This window comes from Lasioglossum baleicum, chromosome 11 (genome assembly GCF_051020765.1).
Source record: "Lasioglossum baleicum chromosome 11, iyLasBale1, whole genome shotgun sequence".
Lineage (NCBI taxonomy): Eukaryota > Metazoa > Arthropoda > Insecta > Hymenoptera > Halictidae > Lasioglossum > Lasioglossum baleicum.
The window spans coordinates 8,418,850-8,432,775 of record NC_134939.1 but is presented as its reverse complement, the minus strand read 5'-3'; the positions used below and the strand labels follow the sequence as shown (position 1 = coordinate 8,432,775).

Sequence of the window (13,926 nt, the reverse complement as noted above, 5' to 3'; positions counted from 1 at the left end):
TGCGAAAAACAAGAAAAAATCTAACCGAGATTTCAGTAACAATTAAATGGAAATTGATGACATTTTTATGTGTTTTACAATTTTTCAATTATACTCGAGTTTCTCTCAAGTAAAAATAAAATACTCCGAATTTTTTTAAGGTTTCCACACAATTGTTGAATATTATCTCGAATTGTTGATGCACGTATGCGCGAATTCATAAATGCCACACTATCATCAAACGCAAATCTGAAAGCCACTTTCATGGAAAAGTGTAGATTAATTAGTAACACTGGAAAATTGCCGTCCAATCTACCATCTAATGAAGTAAATGTTATGCGAAGAGAATACTTAAAGCAATTATAAAACCAAAAGGAAAGTAAACATTAAAATATCAGACGTGTAGTTTCTACAGAATATTCGAATATCGAATACCTTTATTACTTTCTGAGACTTATGTGAATTATATTTTTTAATTACAACTTTTTTCTATTTTCGTTGAAACAATTTCACCATTGCATTTGTCTTTATTGCTAATCTTAAATAATGAATGAAAATTTGGATAGACACATTCTTGTTATTTTTACTGTTCGGTAAAGCCAGGGTTGAATAAAAACTTCCTGAAGCCGGCGGCGGCGAACTGAGACCCCGGAAAATGTTGGCAAATTGAAGTTCCGTGCAGTTTAGCTAACGCCTTCCGGAAAACTGGCAATTAAAGCGACACTTTCTATGCGAAAAGTCGGCCATTGCGATTAATGCCCACGACCGAAACGGTAAAAAATATGGCGTCTCTTCAGCGAGCCGTAAAATGCGGTCGTAAATTCACCTATCATGGGCATTGTTCGGACTCGAGAAATATTTAGAAACTTTCCAGAACGAAAGTGAGAGTCTTTTCACTTTTGATCGCTGAATAATGATGCATCGCTCTGCACTCCTGCATATTATCATCGGCCGCTGTCATTTTCATTTTCTGCCCCCGAGCTTCAGTTCTACTGTCTCGTTGAGAACGACTTCCTAAATGACTAACATAAGTTACAGTATGCCATTGCACGAAGTACCTAGTTCGACTAAGTTGAACAATTACATCTTAATCACTTCCGTGCTTCACTCACGGTTCTAACATTGAACTGATTAATTCGATGTAAATGACAGTATCAAACTTATTGCTCAGCGATCGAAAGGATCATCAATTTTCATCTTAATTTAATACGGTGATATTGCTGTTCAAGCGATTATATTGAGCAGATGTTCGTTTTGTCTTACGGATTTTACAACAGCATAAAATTTGCGATCTGGAAGTTATGATCCGGGGTTAAATTCTGCTAGAATTAGGGTATTATTTCTGTTTACGATGTTCCTCCAAGCTATAAATGTTTAAACATAGGCGGAAGTCGGAAAATCTTTAAGCTACATTTCCTGCAGCGAAATCCTCAAAAAATTATTTATTGTTCCACAATTACTCGCATAAACGATGGTCCGCTTTTTTCAATAGCGAATAATGCGATTGTAAAACGTGAAACAAAGTCCAATTAACGTTAGGTCCACATGAAATTAACTATTTCACTTTACTTTATAAAAGTTATTCATTATTAGACTGCAGATTTTATGCATTTATTTGTGGACATGTTAAAAATATTTCAGGGCATCAATATATTAGTTTCAGCTTAATAGGATAATTAAAAGAAGAATACAATTTTTATTTGGCTCCTGTGTCCTGCAATTAATGCAAACATTTTTTATTTTGCATAAAGATCCGCAGTCTATTCATTATTATTCTTTCAGATTTTTGGAATAACTTTCCGTAAGTGTATATTTTGTGTGAATCTTCATAATTGTAAATTAGAATGTTCTACCGTTCAAAAAGCAGACAACAAAACGAATCGATTTAATCAATTATCTTTAACTCGGTAAACAAAATTAAAATAGAATTTCAAGTCTCTAGCTCATCAGGAAGTTAGTTTAAAATCAATTGCAAAATTTGTACCGAACAAACAAACAAACAAACAGACAGACAGACAGACAAGAAAGCGAGCTAATAAAAACGTGGTAAAAAAATAAAAAATAAATGTCTATGCAGTTCTGTGTCTTTTAATTAACGCGGACAATTTTTACTTCGCATAAACGATCGCCATGACCGTTTGCTAATCGACAAAAACCTCCCGGTCAGGGACTATCAATCAGCATGATTAAATTCCCCGCGTGGGAAAGTGAATGATTCTAAAATGTCTCCGGAACGTTTCATGAGAACATTCGTCGAATGTTTTACGATCGCGGTTAGATTTTCCAGTGGTTTCACGAGTTCCGCGATTCTGTCGCGGTGTCTGGGATAGATTTGCTTGGACAAATGGCTGATCAAACAGGGGGTAGGACTTTCACCGTTAAACAACACGTCCGATAATAATGACGGACGTTCGCGTTTACACGGAAATCAAGAGTGAGAGTACTCTGTTGTTCGCGGAAAGGAAACCCATTTTCTATCCTTTCACGAAACACTGTAGCCATTCCAGTATCAAGAAATAATCTTGAACCGTCCAGCAACATGTTTCGAACACTAATGTGCAATTACAATCTCGCGTTCCGTGCAGTTTCACGAAACACTGCGTCAACTCTTGTGTGAAGAAACATTCATCAAGCATTTAGCAACGTTTCCGAATACCAACTTCTATTTCGTGTCGTTTCACGGGAAACTTCATCAATTCCGGTACAAGAAACTAATCTTAAACAATTCTAACATTTAACATATCAATTTCGAAATAATCTTGAAGCATTTAGCAACATATTTCAAATAGCCTTGTCATTAAAGCCAAATAATATATATTTTGTAGAAGGGAAGAGTGGGGACACAAGTCTTAATCTGGCAGTAAAAGTTTATTGGACTTTGTTTTATTCTAATTCGTATTGCACCTGGATATTTTCTCTAATTTTCATTTTATGGACTAACAAGTGTTAAAACTAAACTACTGCGTTTACGGTTCAGAATTTTTTCTTTGATAATTCGACTCCTTAAACGGTTGCTAATTTCATTTCTTCGACTGGTAATTAAAAGATCAGCAAATCTCCGGCACTTAAACTGATCCAGAAATGTTTCGCTCAACGAATGAGAAGATTCGACGCGATTATCGTGTCAGCTGAACGTTACTTTCATTATGTTTCCCTAACGTTATGCATCCGAACGTTGCATGTTCTTCTAGCTGTTCTTGAAATAAAAACGCACCGATTCAGAATAATACAGCTTTCTTCTGCACAGAATTCAGCTGGCGTCCACGAAAAGATCGCGATCGTGTTTTGCAAACTGACTCACGCATAGCCCGTGATCAGATTGGTTAACCATTTTAAAAGCGTTTCTGCCTCGGCAGGAAAGAACAAGGTGCAACTTTCACGTTGCATCTTGGCCGGTGCGAGTGCGTTTAATTACACAGGTAGTTCGGTTATCGTTTTGCTATCGTGTTTCTTGCGAGATCGCTGAGAAAAACTGGATGATGCTAGCGTGTTCGTGACTCGTAGATCATCTGTACTTCACCGATGCAGTTGAAATGATACCTTAATAACCGTGACAATTGCATTACTGGATCTGCTAACAAGCCATTTCGCAGCATCTTTCTATTATAATTCTAAAACGATCGAACTTAACTCTTTCACTGCTATGAACATTGCTCAATCATACTTTTTCGGTTGCTCTGACGCCGTCTCTAACAGAATATACCTCGATTTTGATATTCTTATGAAAATCGATATTTTCCCAAAATTATCGAACTTTGTCATTAGGGCGTCGAACCACAACTTTTCCCGTGTAGAACGTTTTCGATTTCGAAAAAAATGTTTCATCCAGTCTAATGAACATTCAAAGCGAATGAGCGAATAAACATCACAGCAAAACTTTCTTCATCGATCAAAACAAAGATTCCTTATAGCAGCAATAAAGCAGATATACTATTATTGTTTGTTAACTTAAACGTTTCCTTGGAATTTACACATTTGCTAATATCATGCCTACATAAAGTTTCACAGTTTACGTAAAAGTGTTATAAGAGATAGGATCAGGGCTAATAAAATTAAATTAACAAACTGCTTGAGAATAAAGATTATTATTATATATATATATGTATTAAAGAGGTAAGCATACGATTCGTGAATAATGTAAATTAATTAAGAACGAAATGGTTCTCTTCGAGTACTACTTCCTAGAAATTCAGGAACTTGTTACAATTATGTATGACTTAGCAATTCCGTTCCGCCACGTTTCGATGTTTATACATTCTTGTATATACATTAGGGTGGACCTTAGCCAGTGTTGGGTAAAAATTTAAATAACAAGTAATTTATTATTTGAGCAAGTCTAAATGAATTATTTAAAATAATAACGTTCATTGTTATTTACATATACAATTTCAATTATTATTTGTATTGACAAATAACTGGCAGTATACCTGAAAAGGTTGCTATAGCAGACAAAAAACGCGCACGTGTTCATTGTATATACAAAATACAAGAAAGAAGAGGAAACCAATAACTATTTATTTGATTTCCACCTCAATCCAAATAATAAATAATCTTTTATTTGCAAATAAGAAATAATAATTTATTTAAATAAAAAGTTTAGTTATTATTTGCAATTAAAATCACACATTTATTTATTATTTAAAATAAAATTTGCCCAACACTGCCCTGAGCTATATGTACCTGGTGCAATTTTTTGCGAGATTTTTTTCACCCCGCCCCCTAAAATTGTGCCATTGGGTAAGAAAATAATTCCTGCAAAAGATAAAGTTGATCGGATAAGGGGTAGACGTGCCACATTGACGTTGAAGTTGCGAAAAACATGAAATTTTATATAAATGGGAATATTTACAAGAAAGACTTTTTATTATGACTTAAACGTTCTTCTCGTGAAAAAAATCTCGCAAAAACAATTTCGCCAGGTATAGCTAAGGTCCACCCTAATGTGACGCGTCTTCCCGACGTCCGATTGATCTAAAACTTTTACTATGATCTAGTGATCACTAGACTGCGGATTTTTATGCAAAATAAAAACTTTCTACCTGAACAGCAACAAACTGGGCTGAGCTAAAAATATAAATTTCTTTTTAAAAATGTTTAATAGGTTGACCATGATATAACAGTAACATTAAATTCGTCTAATGTTTTTGCTTTTTTAGATTACACTTACTCATTTTTGTCATAAATGCATAAAATGCGCAGTCTAGTGATCACTGTTCTAAAACTGAGGTTTTAGAAAGACATGCATCCTGCACGATCCAAGTATTGCTCGTAGCAATGAACGAATCAAACGCGATTGTCACGAACGAATTCGATTAGCGTGCCCGGGGCATAATCGGTGATCGTGTGAAATCTAGGGTTCGAACGAAGATCTAAATTCGTCGGAAATAATCCGGAGCTCGACGAGTACTACATCTTTCGTCCTGGAAAGCACTTCAGGCGTGACCAGATGGACAGCCGTCGCGTCGCGTCGTTTCGTCCACGACCATCAACTCCAATTACATGCTTTCCACCTTTCGTTCCTTGTAATCGCCTACCCGATGGTCACAATTTTCTATTCAGCGAAATCGTTCGGTATTTCTTTTTTTATTGTGTATCATTTACCATGCAAGACGAATCCTTTCGACACGTACGGATCGAAAGAGGGTAACGAGACATAAGTACATCTACTACACGAATGAAAAATTCGCTTTTAATGGTGCACAAAGACATTTGTTGCCCAGACATGGCCAATCATGGAGGGTCAACATGTTTCTCATTTTATGCACTTTGCTGTTACAGGCGATGGGTTACCAGGAACTATTGTTGTTCGTGTCGGTAACAATCGGCCAGACTTGGGAACCAATCCAATTTGCAACCGATTCACTGGACCCCAAGAAGAAGGACAACCTCTATTTCTACCTTGTAATCCACCTATGCCTGGAGCTTTCGTGTCTGTGCACCTGGAGGCAAACACGCCGACACCTACGCCGGTGCAGCTTTCCCTCTGCGAGGCTTTCGTTTACACCGACCAGGTATAGTACTTCACCCATTCGTGGACTACTTCTTGGTCCTAAAACTAAAGAGCTTTCAGTAATAAAAAGCTTAATCGTATAGACAAACAGGATCTCGCTTTCAATGGTCAGAAGGCCGAAGGTTCTAAAGGAGTGAAAGATGAGGGAACAAAAACATTCTTCTCTTTTCATAGTATAAAGCTACGCACCCTCGACCCGGCCGCGCGTCTCGCTCCCCGTGGCGGCTCCGAATTAGGACCGGCACGGGGAGTGAGACGCGCGGCCGGGTCGAGGGGGCGTAGCCTTCGAAACTCAGCCGTCGCGAGTTAGTAAATCCGAGCGTTATAAATATTATAAAGTAATATTTTGGGATGCAGGCTCTCCCGATAGAGAGGTGTCCACAATTTAGAGACCAGCCACCAGGATCAACGGCAACTTACAATGGGAAATGCTACATTTTCTACAACCGTCAACCAATGGTGTTCAGAGAAGCATTGGCGTTCTGCCGTGCAAGAGGCGGCACCTTGGTGGACGAAAGCAACCCTGCGTTGCAAGGATTCATATCCTGGGAGTTGTGGAGACGCCATAGGTAACACATTCAGACAGAAATAAATTAGTCCTTCAGCCGGTTATTGGGGTCCTCGCAGCCCTGAATATCTTCAAATTAATAATTACAGATGTACATAACTATTTGTAGTTTTATCTATTCTTTATTATTGTACAACCTCTGATATTATCAGGCAAAATTGACTTTTATTTGCGAATTGAGAATTTAAATCCGAACATTTCCAACAGAGGTGAATCGTTAATGCTCAAAATTACCTTGGAACAGATTAAAGGTTTTCAGATCGATAAATAATTGTGATTACGCATCAGAAATAGAGTTTGCTTCCTCCCCTGTCGCACGTGTCTTTGCGTACAAACACGTTTCGTTATCCCAGGAGCGACACATCCAGTCAGTATTGGATGGGCGCGATAAGAGATCAGACAGATCGATCGGTTTGGAGATGGACAGAGAGCGGAGAAGAGGTTTCAGTTTCATTCTGGAGCTTACCTCAGGGCACGGAAGAAGATTGCGCTCGATACGACGGCAGCAGAGGCTGGCTCTGGTCCGATACACCTTGCACGGCTCGATTAAATTTCATCTGTCAGCATCGTGAGTATCGACTTTCGAAACGCACTTTTCCATACATCTTTCTCTTCCGTTGCTCTACTAGATCGTATGGGAACACCACGTCACACTTGTTCTATTCGTGATAGAATTTCTCATTTGACCACTCGGCAAACACACATCAAATAGTAATTTATGGTTCGGTTGGTTTGTGGAATACATTCCACATCTAAATGGTTTGGTCTAAAACAATCCACGGTTTATTCTACAACTCGATAATGATTTAATCTAACGCTGTAGCAAGCTAACTATTATCCCAGCATTCACTCGTGAATGATCTCTCAGCGGGCCACAGTAATTATCACGGGAATATCGCGTATTAAGAAGCATGATTTAGAGGAGCGTATGATAATTTGCAGAGCCACGTGCATGCGGTCGACCAGAACAACCGCCTAATTCCACAATGAGCGTGACCACATCGACAGACAGGAGTTCATCGGGCGTTTACGAAGTTGGGACAACGGTAGAGTACACCTGTAACGCGGGCAGTGCTCGCATAGGACCGTCGACTCGTACTTGCCTCGACACCGGCTTCTACAACGACTTTCCACCAGTGTGCAAAAGTAAGAAACCCGCAATGTCAAGCAGAAGTCCCGTCGCACTGGACCATATACAGTCCACTCGATCTTAAACTCGAACTTGCTCGTTTCAGGCATTGAATGTGGCTATCCAGCGAACATAAAATACGGCGGCTACACACTTATCAACAATACCGTTACTTATCTAAGCCAGGTGCTTTATTCCTGCGAGGAAGGATACGAGATGACTGGTAAGAATCCGTTCTGGTTCATCGATATATATCCGACGGTGAGAATCCGATCTCGAATCGGGAGAGAAGAGTAAATCAATATTTCCAGCGTTTCTAACATCAAAGCAACTATCCGATGTGCTATTACTTGACTCAAAGAAATGTTTCGATGCTTGGCACACCGACTGATCAAGTGCTCTTAGAAGTACAGTAAAATTGAAGCAATTTGGTCAATGAAATCAGAATTGTTAAGTCATCGTTTGTAACAGTGATTACTTTAGTCTTCCGTGTTGTCCTCAATGCGATGCTGTACCAATTAATATCTAAATCTGGAGGTGGAATATTGTGTCAGATTTATTTATAACTGACAATGAGATAGCGGATGAAACATATATTTAATGGAATTTTTGTTTCGATATTTTGAGACTCGTTGAGATATAATAGTTTGGGCTTGCGAGTCTATTTAGAATTAGTTAAGGTGGTCTTACAATGTTCTTATATTGTTTACTCTTAAAATTTAATGATAATCTATATGTTAAATGCTTTCGACTAAAACAAGGAGCCATTTTGAAATGGTAGGTACTAAAAGAATTCACCACTTTACCACTAGACCAAACAAAAGTAACAAGTCAAAACAACTATAGTTTCCAATATAATGGTTAGAGGATAGATAGACTCGTCGAGTATATCACGCGGTAGATCTAAATGGGTCAGATCTTACATTTTACATAAGAAATGAATAATTCTTTCTATCATAGGCCGCGCAAGACTGACTTGCGACATCGATGCCCGTTGGAACGGACCACCACCTCGTTGCGAGCCGATTCTCTGCGATCCTCCAACACCTGTTCCACACAGTTACATCCAAGTGGACGAGATCGACGAGCCTGAGACGATATCAGGAAAGGCTGGCTTGAATCGAAGCTTACTCGTAGGCAGCGCTGTCACGTACACTTGCGAGAAGGGTTATAGACTCACCGGATTTAGACAGATACTGTGTTTAACTACTGGAATGTACGATCATGTCGCCCCAACGTGTACAGGTAATATTATGTACATACTAATTAATTGTACCTAGACAATCAGCTCTTGCATCATTCCACACCTGTATGGTAACTGCATTGCATACAATTCTTTTCCATTTTCGTCATAATTCTTCAATTTTCATGATGAAGATAGGGTATGATCATTTAACATAAAAGTTGCTGCCAAAAAATCACGAAGAATCTTTTGGACATTCTTCAAGAAACTGTCCTTGACAATACACATCAAGGTCCAGGGTTTCGAAGCTGTCTCCTCTAAAATAAATGCCTTGCACAACTATAAAGTATTCACAAACTGAATCTCTATGTTGCAGAGGAACCTCGAACAACAGTGACAGCTCCTCCAAGGATAACAGTGCGGCCAACAACAGCAAGGACACGACACACGTTCTTGCCACCTAAAGTGCGTTCTACCACAACAACGAGCACGACCACTGTCGTTCCATCTCGAAAAGTAGCGACCACAGGCGAATTGCCAGCGACTGTCAGAGAAACTGTTCCGAGGAAGCCGAGTGTCGGTCTGCAAAGGCCAGCAGCTTCGCCTCCAGTCGTCGTCAACAACGAGAGTAGCGATCATCCACAGGACAACGAGATCTCTGGTAGTGGTGTGGATAAGGCGCAAGTCGGAATCGGAACAGGTGTCCCGGAACCATCAGGACCTTACAAAATTAACAACACTGATCCACCGAACAACACCCATCAGGCCAAGCTGAATCTGGGTGCTGTGATAGCGCTTGGAGTTTTCGGAGGCTTCGTGTTCCTCGCCGCAGTGATTACCACGGTTGTGATACTCATTCGCAGGTAATTCTGTGTGCAGATCATTCAAGTGAATCGGAGTTTTCGTTTATTGCCTCTGTCTTGCAAGGGAAGTACACGAGTAGACGATGGGTGATTTATATTGTGAGTTAAATGAGTCACGGTTGATGAAAGACTGATGTGTAGAAATGAAGCTTTAAGCATCTCTTAGTATACATAGAGTTATAGAGGCTTTTCTGTTTTGTTGTTGGTTCTAGTTTTGTTCGTTAATGAGTTACTCTTAAATACATAATAGAAAATACTTGATTCTAATGTAAATATAGATTATTTATAAATTTAAATTTTCTTGAAAATCATTTCTTCGATGAATGATGCGTTATCAATTATTATTAATTGAAGCTTCGTTTACTTCTGTCGTTGGTGTACCTCCCTTGCTAGTTTCTGTGATCACGTTGCTGAGGTTGTTCCAAAAGTAACGCCTGTTGCACATTGCCAAAGAAATATTCTGCATGATATGTTTTAGATTAGATGCTGCTCAAAATTATTAGAGATCTGAATTTTTAGTAAAAATGATGAAGAGTATAAAAATAAATTATTATGATATTGTAGGTATTTTGAATATTAAATATTGTAGTACATGATAAATGCTATAAAAGTTTATTTCTCTGTAACATTATAGTTTTAACATTTCTTTTCATTTAATTACTTGACTGTTGCATAAATATTGTATAGATGATCCGAAGTGAATTTTCTTTCAGAGGCGTTATAGTCATTAAGAGAAGATGATCTTCTAATCGTTTCGAGCAGTAACATCTTCTTGAAAGACTGGTTTTTCTATATTTATCGCTATCACTGACATTTTTTGTGAATATTTCGAACGTAATATAGGTGGAGGTTGCATTATGTTCATCTAAAATTTTCAGAGCATTGCAAAATATTTTGCATTATTAGATTTTCGGTTGTTTCGTATTCTGTTTGAAGACTGTAGCATCATGAATCATCCTAACAGGCATTATTTCTTGGACAAACTATACATAACTAGCTTTTATTATACATATTCAGAATATATTTTATCTTCGATTCTACGTGTGTATACTGTATCGCTTGCTCTACATTTGTTTAAACTGTACTCTACACCTTTGTCTGCCTTCTTACTGTTTTCATGCCACCTTCTCATGAAATATTGTAATTTATTACATCTGAAGTGTTGTAAGTACTGTAACAAAGTTCACGCGATATTAGTTCTTCCAGAGAAAAGCGTGTAGAAAATTTAGAATCTCGTCGGAGAATTATTGTTTCGTACTCTAATTAGTAACAGACAGTAGAGATCCCTATTTCACGTGTAATAAATACACGTGATACGTGAACCGCGTAGTAAGAATTTAACACTAAACCTACTGGAGCCTTAAAAGTAACTGATACATGTTCCCTCATAAAAATGACAAGATTTTATTTAGACTTTGTGCAGCTCCTATTGTAATATGTGCTCCACTAAAGATATCTATACAATAATTTCTTATGAAATTATTTTTATTATATCAATAATCGTAAAATGAAAAATCGGGAACCGGTCATTTTGATCGGTGATGGAAGGATTAGCGTTAAAGATCCGTATTCGCAGATCCGTATACGTGGTCTGTCCTGAAAATATTCGACCTTGTGCTGTAGCGGGTGGAAGTATCATTCCTGGTTGATATCAATGGTTTCCCCTTCAAAATATTGTCCGTTAGAAGTCACAACTTTCTTCCACAGCGATCTTACGGAAACACTCCTCATCTTTAGGGATAGCGAAAAGCTGCCTCGTCGTATTCTGTTTTATTGCTCCTACGTCTGCAAATCTTTGTCCTATGAGAGGTTTTTTCATTTTGGGAAACAACCAGAAGTCACAAGAAGCTAGATCAGGACTGTACGGAGGATCATACCAATGGTTTCCGACAAGAATGCCCAAGATTCTGGCAAAATTTAATGCATATCCGTTGTTCCAAACATTAGGTCATTATAATACGCGACGCTCACTTGACTCGATGCTTACAAAACTGCGTATCGTCTTCAAATGGCGGCCTTAGCCCACTTAGAAACGAAGATGTAAGCAAAGGTCGGATACTTTCCGGACAGACCACGTACACGAATTCGTATTCGTACTACACGGTTCACGTACCACGTGTACACGTGTATATTTTAGTACACGTTCAAAACCGTGATCTCTAATAGATAGGTATCATGAAATTAGTTTCGGTGCGCGCGGTCAATTTAGGAAGAGTAGATTGAAAAGAAAAGAAAAGAAAGGAGAGGAAAGGAAAGGAAGGGAAGGGAAGTTGATCGATCAAGGATAACAATTAACACTGAGCCCGTTTGCGTTGCGGTGGCTAGCGGCAGTGGCAGCGTCAGAGGAAGGCGCCGCAGGGGGCTTGGTGGGGTTGGTGCGTTGAGGGGTGGCGGTAGTGGTGGCCTTGGAAGAGGTGATACTGGGATGCCCTCGCGTTGGTATACGCTACTGGCGCTGCCCTTCCCCGACCAGCACCTGGGGCGCCGCGATTTGACGGCACGCCGCGGCACCGATCATCCCTATTCCTTCGGTCTCTCGGCGGCCCATCGCGCTGGATACTTCTCCAATCCATCCCTATAGTACCTTTAACAATCATATGCCCCCTCTCTCTATATATATATATACAGCCAACCACCATCGCCCTCCACCCTCCACGCAACCACCGCCCACCACTACATCAACAATCACCACGTACCACTACAACCGCCCAATGCGCCACCCTCTAGTCAAGGTAAACGAGCAAGGTTTAATAATGAGCACTGATAGCGATAGCTCGTTCACCACCGTTCACCGATAGACGCTTCTACAACGCACAGGAACCCATGCACTTCTCCTCGAAGTACCCAAAGCTTCTCTGGATAGGAAAGTCCCTTGGTAGATGATGGTTTTGGGAAGTGATGGACTTTCAATGACTTTTTAATCGAGTCCACTAATTGTCCACTTATTTATTAATTTCTAGAACTTAAAGACAGATATGTAAGAAAGATGAAGTCAGTGATCGTATGAGATTGAAGGATCATCCCTGGAGGTTTAATTCATTTCATCTATGATTGGAATCTTATTGTTAGACTGCGGATTTTGCATGATAAACATATGAGTAAGGCAGTGAACGGATTAAAAGAATTTAATTATATAAATGCCAGTTTCAACTAGTTAAAATCATTGAAGAGAGAACTTATTTGGCTCTTGTTTTGTACAGTTTACGTAGACAATTTTTATTTTGCATAAAGACCCGCAGTCTACTTATTATCCTCGCCGTCTGTTTTTGAATCTATAGTTCAATCCCAAAAGAAACTCGATCTAATTCCAGACATTCCTGGGAAATTGAAGAAAATAATTTGCTTGGCAGGGATTAATTTCTTGAACAAGGAAGTTGAAATTACGATGGAATAATATTCGCGGTTTTAATAAATAATACTTGAATAGAAAAAAATGTCCAAGAGGATAGAGATTCTACTTGTAAATGAAAAATCACTTCCTGCTTACTTGTGCTACAAATTAATACACCCTAATAAATGTTTCTAGAAACAGGACCAAGGGCAGTTGTAGTTTAACCAAGTTGTAATTGAATTACTACGCACATAGTACCAATATATCTATGTTTTGTATTCTTACTGTATTATTAGAAATTTCCAATGTAGAATATGCTACAATGTTAATAGGTGTCTACTAAACTATTCTAAATTAATCTTTCCAATTTCCTTTCAAACTATCCGTGTAATGATTGTGTAGGATAACGATTGCATTTTATTTAGATAATTTCAATAAATATATACTTATACGAGTTTGACCATAGAAATATATGCTGAAAAAATCGCAAGGGATTAACCATATTTCTGTGTTCATAGTTGTTCTGCTCCTCATATTTTCTGCTTGGTGATGGATTGTAATATATGCGATGGCCTGCTTAATTTTATGATTCACTTAATCAATTTGGTTTTTTAGTTTCAACTATAAAACAATCCATATACATATACATATAAGAAGCACATAATATAAAATTTGTAAAACTGTACAATGGAGAACCGAATCGATTACACAGTGAAACGCATATTGCTTCTCTCCTTCAGAAGACTGATTAACGCTAAACCTACCACGGTCAAATTGACCGATTTTCTCTATGCCATAGTTATTGAAATTATAAAAACGCTTTCATAGGATTACAATGAATGATAGTATTATATTGAAAACCG

The 13,926-nt window shown here is 38.4% G+C and overlaps 1 protein-coding gene across 2 annotated transcripts in view; it reads left to right on the top strand.

Annotated features, from left to right (window-relative positions):
* The window catches only part of LOC143213361 (uncharacterized), a 39,766-nt gene that overhangs the window by 24,226 nt on the left and 1,614 nt on the right, over positions 1-13,926 (top strand). Inside the window, exons 4-11 of one of the 2 annotated variants that reach the window (XR_013009959.1) lie at positions 5,758-5,990; positions 6,347-6,558; positions 6,911-7,125; positions 7,500-7,703; positions 7,793-7,909; positions 8,647-8,931; positions 9,246-9,732; positions 12,058-12,464. Coding sequence is in view for 1 of the 2 variants with exons in the window: in XM_076433129.1 (XP_076289244.1) it covers positions 5,758-5,990; positions 6,347-6,558; positions 6,911-7,125; positions 7,500-7,703; positions 7,793-7,909; positions 8,647-8,931; positions 9,246-9,732 (1,753 nt within the window). In the remaining variant the exon portion in view is untranslated. The remainder of the gene's footprint in view (positions 1-5,757; positions 5,991-6,346; positions 6,559-6,910; positions 7,126-7,499; positions 7,704-7,792; positions 7,910-8,646; positions 8,932-9,245; positions 9,733-12,057; positions 12,465-13,926) is intronic. The other variant, XM_076433129.1, reaches the window with a different exon arrangement.